This window comes from Barbatula barbatula, assembly GCF_947034865.1.
Source record: "Barbatula barbatula genome assembly, chromosome: 11".
Lineage (NCBI taxonomy): Eukaryota > Metazoa > Chordata > Actinopteri > Cypriniformes > Nemacheilidae > Barbatula > Barbatula barbatula.
The window spans coordinates 1,743,858-1,758,310 of NC_136774.1; the positions used below are offsets into that span (position 1 = coordinate 1,743,858).

Here is a 14,453-nt window from a genome sequence, read left to right on the forward strand (position 1 = left end):
ACAATGACATCAGTTTTGCAATGATAGAAGATTCATTTATTTTGTAATAGCAAATACAAGAGAGCAAATGAAGGTCTGTATTAATGGTAGGGCTTTTCTCACAAGGCTTCAAATAGGTTTTGAAGTTTTATTTAGTCAATGGTCAAGTGTCCGGACATCTCGCACAAGAACAACTTTCGATCAAATGTCTTATGATGAAACAATCAAATCAGAGACGAACAGTCAAGTAAACGATACCACACAGTTACTTTGAACCTCAAGTCATGAAGACACAGACAATAAATGACTCTCGGTATCACAGGATCTTTCAGCCCAAACTGATGATGTGAGCAGATACGATGGCGAGAGAATTCAGACGGTGTGCGAAACACAGTCCAGCAGCTTTGTTCTCATCTCCAGCTGCTCTAAAGCTTCTTTCAAATTCCTCGAGGCTTCATTGAACATGAGGGAAGTGAGGCGTCTCCGCAGCGCCGATCTCTGGACGTTCGATCTGCTGCAGATCTTCTGATGGAGCTTCTGCAGGTCCCTCGGCAGTACAAACATCCTGCAGCCTCGCACCTCGGCGGGAACGCTACTCTTCTCCTTCACCTCGTCCAGCCGAACCACCCAGAACTTCTCCCGCTGCCTTGGATCATGTGTGAAGCCGGTGGCGAGGTTAAGAGCCAGAGCGAAAAGAGCGCTGGCCGAGGCTGAAACCGTGTGATGGGACACCACAGGTGCTGGGTCCACTTTCAATTCCTCTAAAAAAAGAAAGAGATTCACAGAAATGGACGAGAATACAGAATCCTAATACAGAAGTTGAAGTGGTTATAAAAACAAGTACATTTCAAGTTTATTTTATGAAGTATACTTAGATTATGTACTCCTTATACTAAATATACTAAATGTAAGAGCATTGTGTTAACAACGCAAGGTTGTGTGTTGGATCCCAGGGGATTGCAGATACCGGTGTATAAATGTATAGGATAATGCAATGTAAGTCGCTTTGGATAAAAGCATCTGCCAAATGCATAAATGTAATGTAAATGTACCCCTCAAGCATAAATTGCCCTGTTCTTTTAGTTAAGTTGTACTTTACCTAGTTTTCATACTGCACTTTTAAGTTCTGTTGGTATACTGTTCTGTTGAGTCAAGTATACTTCTGAGCGGTACATTTTTATTTTATTTCCAAATGAAGTATACTTATAGCACACTGAATAAAACCTTTTTTAAGAGAGGACACAAACGTCACATTTAATTTAGAAAGTTACGCAGTAACCACTTCCTAAGCCCGTAGGCAGGGGGCCCTCACAGAATTTACGTCGTTTTTTTTCATGTGATTATTGTCAGTGACAAATTTCTGGGTTGCTGTTTCAAATTAATACGATTATTATTGCAGGACGCGTGTGTGTGAGTGCGCAGACAGAGAGAGTTCTCGCAATACACTTTTCAAAGCAACGTGAAGAAGCATCGCCTCTGAATGATGCGGGGGTAGGGGTTATAAATATAGATATATATGAATGTGGCCCGCCCACAGATTTGGACCGGCCCTCTAAACAAAGCCTTATAGTGTGTTCACACCAAATGCGTGTTAAGCGCGAGTGATTTACATGTTAAGTCAATGCAAAGACGCGATGACCTACTTGCGGCACAATTCGCGCAAATGACGCGAATTGAGAGTTCTCGTGAGTTCTCGAGTTGAAAAATCTGAACTTTGGCGAAAATTCGCGCAGTGTTAACCAATCAGGAGCTTGCTCTTGTAGGGCCGCGAGCGTCAGAATATTGGCTTTCAGATTGGCTTTCAAAATTTTCTTAGTTACTCACATAGCCTAATGTTTTGTTAAATTCATAATGTACCATTGCGATAGAACTGACGTGCGAACCATCGGAAAATTTCAAAGAGACCACAAAATGGCCAAGCGGTTGGGAAAGAGAACCCAGACAGCAAGCCAACATTGAATAAACATTGTTTTTCCATCTGAATCATGATTATGGTTGATGTTGAATTGGAAATGCCGATTAGACCATCTCGTAATAGCCTACAAATCCAAAATATGAATAATCATCGAGCAGGGCTGCAATGTTTTACACAACTCCATGTGTTTGTTTTCAGAAATGATAGCAGTCATTTTATACTAGTGCTTATGCGATATCACGATTTTTGATGATCTTCTGCACCTTTTCTGAGCGCGGGGAAGCGCTCGCACAGCGCAGGCCTGGCGTCAAGGTGGAGCATAATGCTGCGTTCCAGGCAACCTAACCCGTGTTTTTCCAACCTTATACCCGTGAAAGTGCACTGGAACGGCAGTCAAACCCGTGACTTCCCACCCGTGAACACGTACTATCGATTTACTCCCAGTTACGAGTTGTAAAAACACGAGTTACAGGTTGCCTGGAACGCAGCATTAGCCCCACATACTTCATTTAGAAACAATTAAAATGCCTCGTTAAATTTTAAAGACATAGCCTTATTAATGCCTGTTTTTGCGGTGAGATTTATGCATCCATGCACCCAGTGTGTGTAGCATGTGTGTGAATTTGACTTTATGTGTAGGCTACTGTGTTCGTGCCATGTTCGTGCCCAATCCTTGACAACAGCTTGATTGAACAAATCATTGACTAAATCATAGCATACTTTTACTTGTATTCTAGATGCCTTGACTCAACGTCTTACAACGGCAAACACCTATGACTTCGCTCAAGCAGTACAGAAGTGGCTGCGATACGCCTCAGACCGAGCTGGAAGACAGACGCAGCAGGAGTTATAGCACGTTAAAAAAAGAAATAAGAAATAATACAATAAAAATGATTGTTTATAAAATAAAGAATGCGTGGGGTGTCATTTGTGCTAGTCTAGGTTACAGCCTAAAGGTATAGTTTCTCTTTTCTAAATCCTGGCTGTCGATAAAGCAAGATTATAGCCTAATAATAATGTTTTTAATATTATATTAAAATTACAGACCTTCAGATTAAACCTGTGGTATATTAAAACACCATTGAAGTTTTGTTGATATGCTGGGATTTCAACATTGTTTCAATATCCATTGTAATCGAAATACCATTGAAATTCTGTTGATCTCTAGGTATGATTTAAACGTTGTTTCAATGATAATAGAGGGTGCAACATGATGAAGAATCAACATCAGAGTTCAACGTTGATTCAATGAATTTATCGTTGACAGCGGGATGTTGATTTAACATAGTTTCAATTACTATTTGCTATCTGGGAAAGGTTCATTAATATGCATAAGAAAATGTTTTGAATTTGAGTATCACTAAACTATTAACTATTAATAAACTATTATACCATTAGGAGGCATAATAAAAACATAATTAAATCTCCACAATAATTCAAGTAGTACCTCCGGCCCATGTCATTTTCTGTTACAAACCGACCCGGCCCCCCATTAAAGACAGGGAGAATTATGTGGCCCTTGCAGAAAAAAATTAGGGGACCCCTGGTCTACAATATAATAGCCATATAAATGTAGCGTAATTATAATAATAAAACATAGCAAAGAGGCATTTGACAGAGAGTCAAGAAATGATGATGAGAAGAATTATTATTAATATTTCAGTAAAGTTCATTAAATCTATTCTGTTGTTAGTGTGGTCTTTAAACTTATGAACTGTGTATGGACTGACAAAAGTTTTACATGAGGAAGCAATTTGACAACAATGAAATAAATATTTTAGGTGCATCAAAAAGCGTGCATGTTAAGATACCAGCAGACAAGCTAATCCAGCAGAAATTAGTGTATAAAAGGTCACCAAAATGAAGTCATTGAACCTCATAATTATATACAAAAGGAGGAGAAAAACTGCAAAAAGGTCCACTTTTTGAAAAAAAGAACCTCCCCTTTCAATAGGCTGGCTACGGACCTGACTTCAGCTGAATGATTAACAAACGGAGAATGAGTGGCAGGCATTTGTGCTGTGATGAAGATGAAATTTTTCATACCAGCGTGTGTGTGTTGAGGCGGTAAGATCAGGAGAATAATGTCAGCGAGCTCGGCGTGTGTGTGGATCCAGCGGATCAGACCTTGTTCTGCAACACGTTCTCTCTCCCACATGTCAATCACAACATTTACATCGCCACAGTCCTGCAGAAACTCGGCCAGAACCGTGACGGCGTGCTGGAATGCACAATCTGCTGCAGGATACACAACCAACAACTGCAAACCCACGGCGTCCTCTGACCTGGCACCACGCTTACACCAGACCAGAATCTTACCTGAAACATGACAAAAGTTAACAAGAAGATGATGACTTTACTCGACACATTTCTTCAAAAAGAAAAGTCAATCTTGTGAATTTGAATCCAAATACTAGAGCAGGTAAACTTGTATTTTTTCGTGTGAATATGAATGGCTTAGGGTCAGGTCAAAGACAACCTGTGTCATGCACACCCAATGAAAAATGAAGCATCATCTTTGTGTGGTCTGGGTTGTTCTTTTTTAAAGATGTCTGCTTAGCAACAGGTCAAAACTTGATTGAGACTGTTTCAAATAGATGTGTAATTCAAAACAGTGTCTCATTTTACTTATGTGCACTTTTATCTTATGTGTAAGGTGTACAAACGGAGGTTCTGTTCAGTTCTCTTACGTGTGATGTAGCAGGAGATCAATGTGAGAAGAAGCGCCATCACAAATCCGACGGTGACAGTCAATCCTGATCTGTCTACAAGACAACATCACACGTTTATCTCATCATCAGTGTGTGGACCCGAGCAAACGCTCAGCGATAAACATTTGTGTATATAATATGTTTGTGATGAAGCTGAGTTCAAGAGGATTTATTGTATAGATACTCACTGACAGTGGAGCTCACTTCATGAAGAGCTGCTTTACATTCGTCGTTTTCAAACGATGTTGCTGTTATCTGCCAGATCAAACCTTATGTATTATTCCTTTGACTAAATAGTATTAAACAATCAGATAAGAGAATAAAGAGAGATAAAGAGAATAAATCTTGAATGAAATTTAAAGGGATAGCTTGTTTTTGCATGTACAGAACTCCAGTGAAAACATATCAGTGCTGCCAACATTACTGGTGTTTTATCAATGGATCATTTTAGTCGAAGGCATTTTTTAAGGCTGTTAAGAGCTTTCCAAACTTCAGAGAGGAATAAGTCCCCAAAAATAGTGTTTATGAGGATAATGTGCAGTACCACGAGAAAGACCTGGAGAATTCGCTATAGTCAAGTGCAGTATGTACAAGTATACTAAAGTAATCAATGTAGTACGTTACAAATCCTATTGTATAATACAGTATTTTTCACGGGGGCTACCCTTTTGGTGAGATTCTACATGAATACACGTGTTTGTAATCCATAACAGTACATAGGATTTACAAATGACATTAAAGCGTGTTCAGTTCCTAGGACACGCTGGTGGGACTATGTCTCCCGGCTGGCCTGGGAACCCCTCGGTGTCCCCCCGGAAGAGCTTGAGGAAGTGTCTAGGGTGAGGGATGTCTGGGCATCTCTGCTTAGACTGCTGCCCCCGCGACCCGGATAAGCGGAAGAAAATGGATGGATTTAAGAGTGTATCCTTGACATTTTTCAACTGCTTTGTAATCACCAGTATTGTGAGGTCTTCACAGCCTTCAGTGTATGTTAGTTCCTCTCTGTGCTTCTCTCCTGGTCTTACCTGTAAGACGACCAGAAAGAACTTTGAGCAAGAGAAACCCTGTCAACGTGTCAAGTCAAGTCAAATCAGCTTTATTTATATAGCGCTTTTTACAATTTTCATTGTTACAAAGCAGCTGTACAAGAAAACATTGACTATAAGTAAAACATAAAAGGTTATGGAAGTCAAAACACAGGTCAAATATCAGACACACAATAAATTCCTATATGCAGTGTAAATTCAAAAAGATCAAATTCTAGCAGCCCCCCGGCCAGGCAAACAGTGCAAAACAGTATGCAAACGGTGGCGAGGAACCCAAAACTCCATTGGAGGAGAAAAAAACCTCAGAGGGAAACCAGGCCTAACCAGGGGATTCCAGTTCCCCTCTGGCAAAAACTGATGCCTCTGCACAAGCTCGACACTGCTTGCACAACAAGGCAAAATAAAAAAACAAAAAAAAGTTAGATTTAAAATTATCATTAATAATCTAATAGCGACTGAAGTTTTGTAGAGTCGCCACGTCCTTCGTCCAGCATTTGTCAGGTCTGGGAATGGATTGCGCGCTGCCCACTCCGGTAACCTTGGACTGCGTCCTGCCCGCTCTAGTAACCTTGGAACAATGAGACAAGACTGGCTGAGAGTAGAGTACTGTTCTGCAGTCTTTGATGCAACAAATGCATCAGTTGTTATTGGAAGTGTCCCTGGTTCCGATTGATCTAACAAGTGCAGCCTTAACCTTTGTAATATATATATTGTGATAGTGTAGTGTATGCAAGATTAAAAAGATGCGTCTTTAGTCTAGATTTAAGCTGACAGAGTGTGTCTGCCTCCCGGACAGTGCAGGGAAGATTGTTCCAAAGTTTAGGCGCTAGATAGGAAAAGGATCTGCCGCCTGCACTTGATTTTGAAATTCTTGGTATTACCAACTGACCTGACACCTGAGAGCCTAGTGCACGTGATGGACTGTAATACGTGAGAAGTTCTCTCATGTAGTGAGGAGCTAAACCATGCAAGGCTTTATAGGTAATAAGCAAGATTTTAAAGTTTATGCGATGCTTTATAGGTAACCAGTGCAAGGTTGACAGAACCGGGCTAATATGCTCATACTTTTTTGTACGCGTCAGAACTCGAGCTGCCGCATTTTGGACCAGTTGGAGTTTTTGTAATAGGCCTGCAGGGCAACCACCTAATAGTGCATTACAGTAATCTAGTCTTGATGTCATAAAGGCATGTATAAGCTTCTCCGCATCTGATGATGACAGCTTATGACGTAGTTTAGATATATTTTTAAGATGGAAAAACGCAATTTTACAGGTGTTGGCGACCTGGTTCTCAAATGACAGAGTACTATCGAATATAAAGCCAAGATTCTTAGCTGAAGATGAGGGTTTTATGGAAGATTCATCAATAGTTAAGCAGTATTCTTGGTTGTTACGTAGGGCGGTTTTCGGTCCGATAAGTAACACTTCAGTTTTGTCCGAGTTCAGTAATAAAAAATTGCTACTCATCCCCTTTTTTATATTGACTATGGATTCCACTATTCGATGGAATTGCTGTGTTTCATGAGGCTTCGAGGAAATATAAAGTTGCGTATCATCAGCATAACAGTGAAAGCTTACTCCGTGTCGCTTTATTATATCTCCTAGAGGTAGCATGTATAATGCGAAGAGCATAGGCCCTAAGACTGAGCCCTGTGGTACACCGTACTGGACTTGCGTGATACCTCATTGTTTATTGCTACATATTGAAAACGGTTGCATAAATGAGATCAAAGCCATTTCTAAGCTATTTCCTTAATACCGGCATCATTTTCCAGTCTATGTAGGAGCATGCTGTGGTCAATGGTGTCGAATGCAGCACTAAGATCTAGCAGCACCAATAAGGAGATAACCTCGGTCGGACGCCATAAGCAGATCATTTGTAACTCTAATCAGAGCAGTCTCTGTACTGTGATGTGCTCTAAATCCAGACTGGAAATCTTCATTAATCTCATATATTTGAGTTGAGACTACTTTTTCCAGAACTTTAGATAAGAAAGGTAGATTCGAAACAGGTCTGTAGTTAACTAGTTCTCCAGGGTCCAGATGGGGTTTTTTGACAAGGGGCCTTATAACAGCCACCTTATATGCTTTAGGCACATGTCCTAATGTCAGAGATGAGTTAATAATGCTAAGTAGAGGATCTATAATTTCTGGGAGCATCTCTTTCAGTAGATTTGTAGGTATAGGGTCTAACATGCATGAAGTTGATTTAGATGATCTAATGATTTTAGAGAGTTCATCGTGATCTATAGTAGAAAATAAACGTAATTTCTCCTTAGAGGCGCTGTAGTTAGTCGTTTGTTCAGCGGGTTTCACATCTGGTTGCATAGTTATAATTTTCTCCCGAATATCTTGGATTTTATTTGTGAAATAGTGAAAATCATCACTGCTATGCTGGTATACAGAATCAGAAGTCGCTGACGATTTATTTTTGGTTAATTTAGCCACTGTATCAAATAAAAACCTAGGGTTATGCTGGTTTTCTTCTATTAGTGATGAAAGGGAGGCAGATCTAGACGTTTTTAGGGCTTTCCTGTATTTTTTAATACTATCCTTCCAGTCAGTACGAAATACCTCTAATTTAGTCTTTTTAAAGTTGCGCTCCATTTTTCGTGCCGCTTTCTTTAGAGCCTGAGTGTGTTCATTATTCCACGGTGTCGGTCTGTCATTTTTAATCTTCTTTAAGCGCAGAGGAGCAACTATGTCTAGCGTTTCCGAGAAGGTGGCATTGATATTTTCAATGGTAAAGTCAAGATCTTCAACGTTATTACTCATGCTAGAGATTTGAGACAATTCAGGCAAATTATCAAGAAACGCAACTGTTGTAGTCGAAGTTATTGTTCTACAATATTTGTAACTTGGAGTTTGATTTGCACCCATAGGGTAGTGAAGCAAGCATGATACCAGATAATGATCCGAAATGTCTTCGCTCTGCTGAAGGATTTTTACGTCGCCCACGTTTATACCGTAAGACAAAATTAAATCTAAAGTATGATTACGAAGGTGAGTAGGTCCTGACACATGTTGACTAACGCCCATGGAGTTAAGGGTGTCTTTAAAAGCCATTCCTAAAGCATCTGTATCATTATCTACATGAATGTTAAAGTCCCCAGCAACAAGGACTCTGTCTGCAGACAGTACTAGTTCTGATAAGAACCCACCAAATTCTTTAATAAAATCTGTGTGGTGCCCTGGAGGCCTATATACAATAGCCAGAATAAATTTTAAAGATGTTTTGTCCTTAGTAGTAGGTATTGATGCATCAAGTACCATGACTTCAAAAGAATTGTATTTAGGATTAGACTTCTGGGAAATGCTAAAAGAGTTACGGTAAAGTGCAGCAACACCTCCCCCTCTGCCTTTTAGGCGAGGCTCGTGTTTATAATAATAATCTTGGGGGACAGACTCATTTAAAGCAATATAATCATCTGGCTTTAGCCATGTTTCTGTTAGACAGAGCATGTCTATTTTATGATCTGTTATCATATCGTTAACAAAAAGTGCTTTATTAGAGAGAGATCAAATATTTAGCAATCCGAGTCGAAACAGTTGATTATCTGTATTATGTTTATGTTTAGTTAGTTTAACGTTAATTAAATTACCTTTGAGAGGTTTACGCATTATTTTATGTTTGCTAATCCAGGAGACAGACACAGTCTCTATTTTATGATGTTTGGGAGAAAGTATTATCGCATGTTGTGTGAAAGTGTTCAGTGAAAATACGGACCTCTTTAATCTCAATGGTGTTCAGCACTTGTGTTTTCTTCTCTAGCGTGACAGCGTATCTATTAAACATTGAACTGGTCATGAATGTCAGTATTATCTTTTCTCCGTGAAGGACGGAAGAGACATCGGCGTCCCACTGATCTACACGTCGGGGCAGAAAGGACATTACAAGATCTGATTCAGGAAGAGAAACGGCGAGTCCGTCTGAACAAAGCCTTCAAATATTCAATGGTCTAGAAACACCTCAGAGATAATGTTGTTAATAACCTTCAGTTTCTTCATAAGATGTCACGGTAACACTTTATAATAACTGCACGCTATGAATCATTAGTTAAGCATCAGTAAATAGTTAATTGATCATTTATGAAGCATTTGCCCCATATTAATACACATTAGTAAGCAGTTACATCTATAAATGCGTTATTCTTCATTTATAAGCATGTATATAATATGCTTAATAATCAAATTTTCATACTTTATTAAGGATAAATTCATCTTTTCTAAATTAAGGATCACATTACTTACAAACCAGTTAGTTGTCAGTGGTTTATGAGATCATTTAGAAAGTGTTAGTAAATGATTAATGAACTCTTTGAATGCACATTTATATAGACATATAGTAATAGTTACTCAATGTGTTAATAAATGGTTTATTAACACAGATTCCTGCTGTAATTCATGATTAGTTAAGGTAGTTATAAAACATTTAGGCTACTAGTTGTTAGATAACAATTTTTTGTGAGCTCATCTAAAGTGAGGACTATTTAACACATTGAGTAACTGTTTCTGTATATAAATGTGCATTCAAAGAGCTTTGTTGCGAATTCTATTCATGCTAATGTTTATTGTAATTTTTTACATAGTTTACATAAGACGCCTCTTTAGTTTATGTGCGCACTTTACGTAAGACCCGATTCTCTGGTAAGTGAACGGAGGATCCGCTTGTCATTCACGTGCAGCAGACAGTTCGCCAGGCAGTAAAAGTGTTAGACGATGTAAGTTATATATCGTCCATCTGTGTTAATACTTACAGTGTCTAAGACCATATAATGTTACATGTTATTTTATCAAGGTTTTTTGTTCGAGTTGGTGATGTTAGACGCTTCTAATGAGCACTTTGATCATGTTTTATGTTCGGGTTTATAACCGCTAGCATAGTGGCTAAGCGGACAAATGTGTGCACTTTATTTGGTATATTTATACATTTAATAACACAAGTTATGCTTGTGGCTGCTACATGTCCATATCCTGATGTGATGCCTCGGTATTATGCCACTGCATTTATACATTAATATGTTATACTGAGGGTGCTAATATTGTTATTAGAAATGTACGTCTTTTATTTGTAAGAGTTATATTCTATTGTTTACAGAAACTACCTCAATACACAACAGTGTATGTGGTCAAAACTGCCGATAAATAATAATATCCTGATGATATCTCCTTCCCTCTCTTACCGGAGTGCTGTGGTGGTCAATAAAATCCAAACTAGCAATCAGTGGGGCAATCCCTAACAAGCTTATTAATCATTTACTAACACTTTTTAAATGATCTCATGAAAAATGTCATCAAGCTTTATATTAAATCGTTTTATATTCATTAATATGTACAGTTTCATTTATTTTGCCTCTTGAAATAAATATTTCTATGTTCTGTATCCCTCTGTGTTGTGTTTTTCCTTTTTCTGTTTAGACGATAACTGAGCCTTTAACTCTCATTTGTAAATGCTTTACAAGGCATAAAGAGTCCTCACTTTAGATGAGCTCACAAAAAAATTGTTATCTAACAACTAGTAAATGTTTTATAACTACCTTAACTAATCATGAATTACAGCAGGAATCTGTGTTAATAAACCATTTATTAACACATTGAGTAACTGTTACTATATGTCTATATACATGTGCATTCAAAGAGTTCATTAATCATTTACTAACACTTTCTAAATGATCTCATAAACCACTGACAACTAACTGGTTTGTAAGTAATGTAATCCTTAATTTAGAAAAGATGAATTTATCCTTAATAAAGTATGAAAATTTGATTATTAAGCATATTATATACATGCTTATAAATGAAGAATAACGCATTTATAGATGTATTTATAAACTGCTTACTAATGTGTATTAATATGGGGCAAATGCTTCATAAATGATTAATTAACTATTTACTGATGCTTAACTAATGATTCATAGCGTGCAGTTATTATAAAGTGTTACCGATGTCACTATATCATCACTTTTCACATCAGGGTGAATAAATGATAAATAACATTGATATTTCTTACTTCAACGCCACACTCATAAGTATTCTTGTATTACAGCTGTCACAAGAATAACATGTCTGTCGGATTATTCTTATATAATATGGAACACACAGGCTTACCGCACAACGGCTTTTTTGTCACTTTACTGTCCAATCCTAATAAGACAGAAAAACAAGTCAAATATCCCCAAAACAACATTGAGTTTGACATACGAGGCTTTAAGAGTAAGAGAATGAACCGTGTGTTTTGAAAGAGTAATGTTTCTCGTATTCCTGTCCTGATCCAGGGTTTGGGGGAGGAAGGTTATATCCACTGACATAATACATCTCGGGCCGAACCAAAACTGAACCCATTGACGCAGTGAAACTGAAATGGAGCTACAAAAAAGAAAGATAGATAGATGTTTTAAAGAACATTTCAAGCTATTTAAATAATGCGTCTCAGGGTTTAGGCAGCTGTGCGGATCTGAATGGGTTTTATTAGCGAAGAGAGATGTTTGATACTATATAATGTTATCACTGTAATGATTTTTGAAGAATGTACCTGCTGTATTCCATTGAGATGATTTTGCTCTGAGGTAAATGGAGGCTGATAGTCACATCTATAACAATAGTCAGGATGATCCAGGTCTGTGGATAATGTTATCCAGGTGCCTGTAAGACTTCTGATGCTCCCTACAGCAAAACAAGACACACACACACATAAACAATCCACACTTCTACTTAGAGACCGTTTGTTTTATTTGGAACATTAGACGACAACTAATACACATACACACAGTCTCCTGCATGAATGTTATAATCTCCATCAAATGAAGCGGTCACGTGCTGGGTATAATGCATCACGAACACAATGATCGTAAGCTAAAATACACTTTTATTTTCCATAATTCGGATCCTTTCTATCCTTAAAAAAACCTTCGCTTTGTTTTCCGCGGTTCAGCTTTTTGTTGTCCTTATGTTGTTGTCCAATCGCTTCTATTGTTTCCTCATTTGTAAGTCGCTTTGGATAAAAGCGTCAGCTAAATGACTAAACGTAAAGGAAAATAATAATAAGAAAATGTTTATATGATATGTATTATAAATTATGATTATTATATATGAAAATAAGAATTGATGTGCACTAAATTCTAGTAATTCCAGTTATGATCTTTGATGGAAACCGAAATGTATAATGCGTGATCAAATGCTATTAAATGACAATAAATAAGCCACAGCCGAAACACGGAAACTAAAACCATATTGTAAAATGTATGTTTAGGTGGCACTGAAAGCATTCAATAAATGCAAGACCTCCTCACCATCAATATGAATAGACCAGTTGACAGTGATTGAGGTTTGACATTCACTCAGAGTCCCATTCAGACTCTCTAAGGGTGACGGGTTCCACGGGTGTTGAGAAAATAACTCTAGAGGCTCAGAATCTAAACGGCATTAATGACACAGACACATGTTCAAAGTTAAAAACCAGATGACATATCAGACATCATTTCTGTTTTAAGCTTACAAAAGAACAAAGTTTGTAACACTTGCCATTTGACCGGGTACATATGGCAACCTAAAGAAAGATGACAAGAGTTTTGATCGAACATTTGTTAAAAAGAAGACTCCTGTCATGAGACATGATACTTACTATTTTAGGAGAGATACTGTTAGATGTTGTAAGTTGAATCAAGAGGATAGAAACAAGCACTCTCCACATCATGTCGAGATTCATTCCCATACGGTTGAAGTGAAGTGTGTGAGAGTTCTTTTCTTTCACACGCCAGTAATGCTGCTTATCTCTGCTGCCCACGCGTGCAATCGTATCATCCTCAGCCTGTTGATCACTTCCTGTTAGACATGCACACGGTTAATCGCGGTCACCACGAGATCCTGCTGAAATCCAGCTGGCTGCGATTATTTTACTTATGCGGAGCTCGTCCGTGAAGCACGGCTCTGGGATCAGTAGGAAGCATTTAAAAAAGCAAAACCTGTCAAACATAATCATCATAAATGTACTTTAGTATCATGAAAATACCGTTAGATTTATATATATTACAGTTCTGATGAGTTTGAATGAATGTGTTTGAAATAAAACTGACCCAGTTGGATGCTTTGACATCATCAAATATTTCAGGAGCATGTTTATATAAAAAGTGACACATCATTGCTTTACAGAAAGTAATACTTAAGGTGAAATCTAATATTCAATTACAATATCAAGGGGAGTGATTCAAATGAACCTTTATGGGTTTGCTTGCCATTTGCAACTTTTCTTCTTTATATTTCTATTAAAAAAGGGTCCTGGCATTTTAAAGGTTTGGCACAGATAACCGTGTGTCACAATCTTCCAAATTCCATTTATAATGTAAGTTCACAGGATTTGAAGAACAAAACCTAATCAATGTTATAATAAATACTGGAAAGCTCAAAAGACGTCTGCTTTTTGCTTACTTGTGCTTCATGTGCATTGACTGTGTTCATGTTTTTATTGTTTTAACTCGTAAACATTACCATAATTCTTATTTAACATGTTCATTTATTTTTAACGTTTTAGGTCTAACTTGCAAAACTGTGAGAACGGGGTACGGATTTCAAAAGCTGAGAGCACAGTTCACAAAACCAAGAGCTCAGATTTGAACGTCATGGGTTAAGTTTATAAATCTGTTAGCACTATTTGGTAAACTGAGGGTACAAATTACAATGCGGGTCTTGTGTGACCAGGCGTGCGCCGCAAGTTGTGCATAAATCCTTGATATATTTCACACGTTCCTCTCTCTTCCCTCTTTATTGATGCCCTGCTTCTAATAGCTCGGGGGTCTCGGTATCCAAC

At 38.0% G+C, this 14,453-nt stretch overlaps 1 protein-coding gene across 1 annotated transcript; it reads right to left on the reverse strand.

Moving 5' to 3' along the window:
• Window positions 1-17: 17 nt before the first annotated feature.
• Window positions 18-13,408, reverse strand: il17rb (interleukin 17 receptor B). The gene is made up of 12 exons (XM_079468381.1): window positions 13,272-13,408; window positions 13,172-13,196; window positions 12,940-13,062; window positions 12,183-12,313; window positions 11,878-12,016; window positions 11,759-11,794; window positions 9,378-9,517; window positions 5,562-5,630; window positions 4,794-4,860; window positions 4,585-4,659; window positions 3,941-4,213; window positions 18-740 (listed from the first exon to the last, which is right to left on the reverse strand). The coding sequence occupies exons 1-12, from the start codon at window positions 13,359-13,361 to the stop codon at window positions 352-354; spliced, it is 1,557 nt and encodes a 518-aa protein (XP_079324507.1). The 5' UTR covers window positions 13,362-13,408; the 3' UTR covers window positions 18-351.
• Between the last annotated feature and the right edge of the window lie 1,045 nt (window positions 13,409-14,453).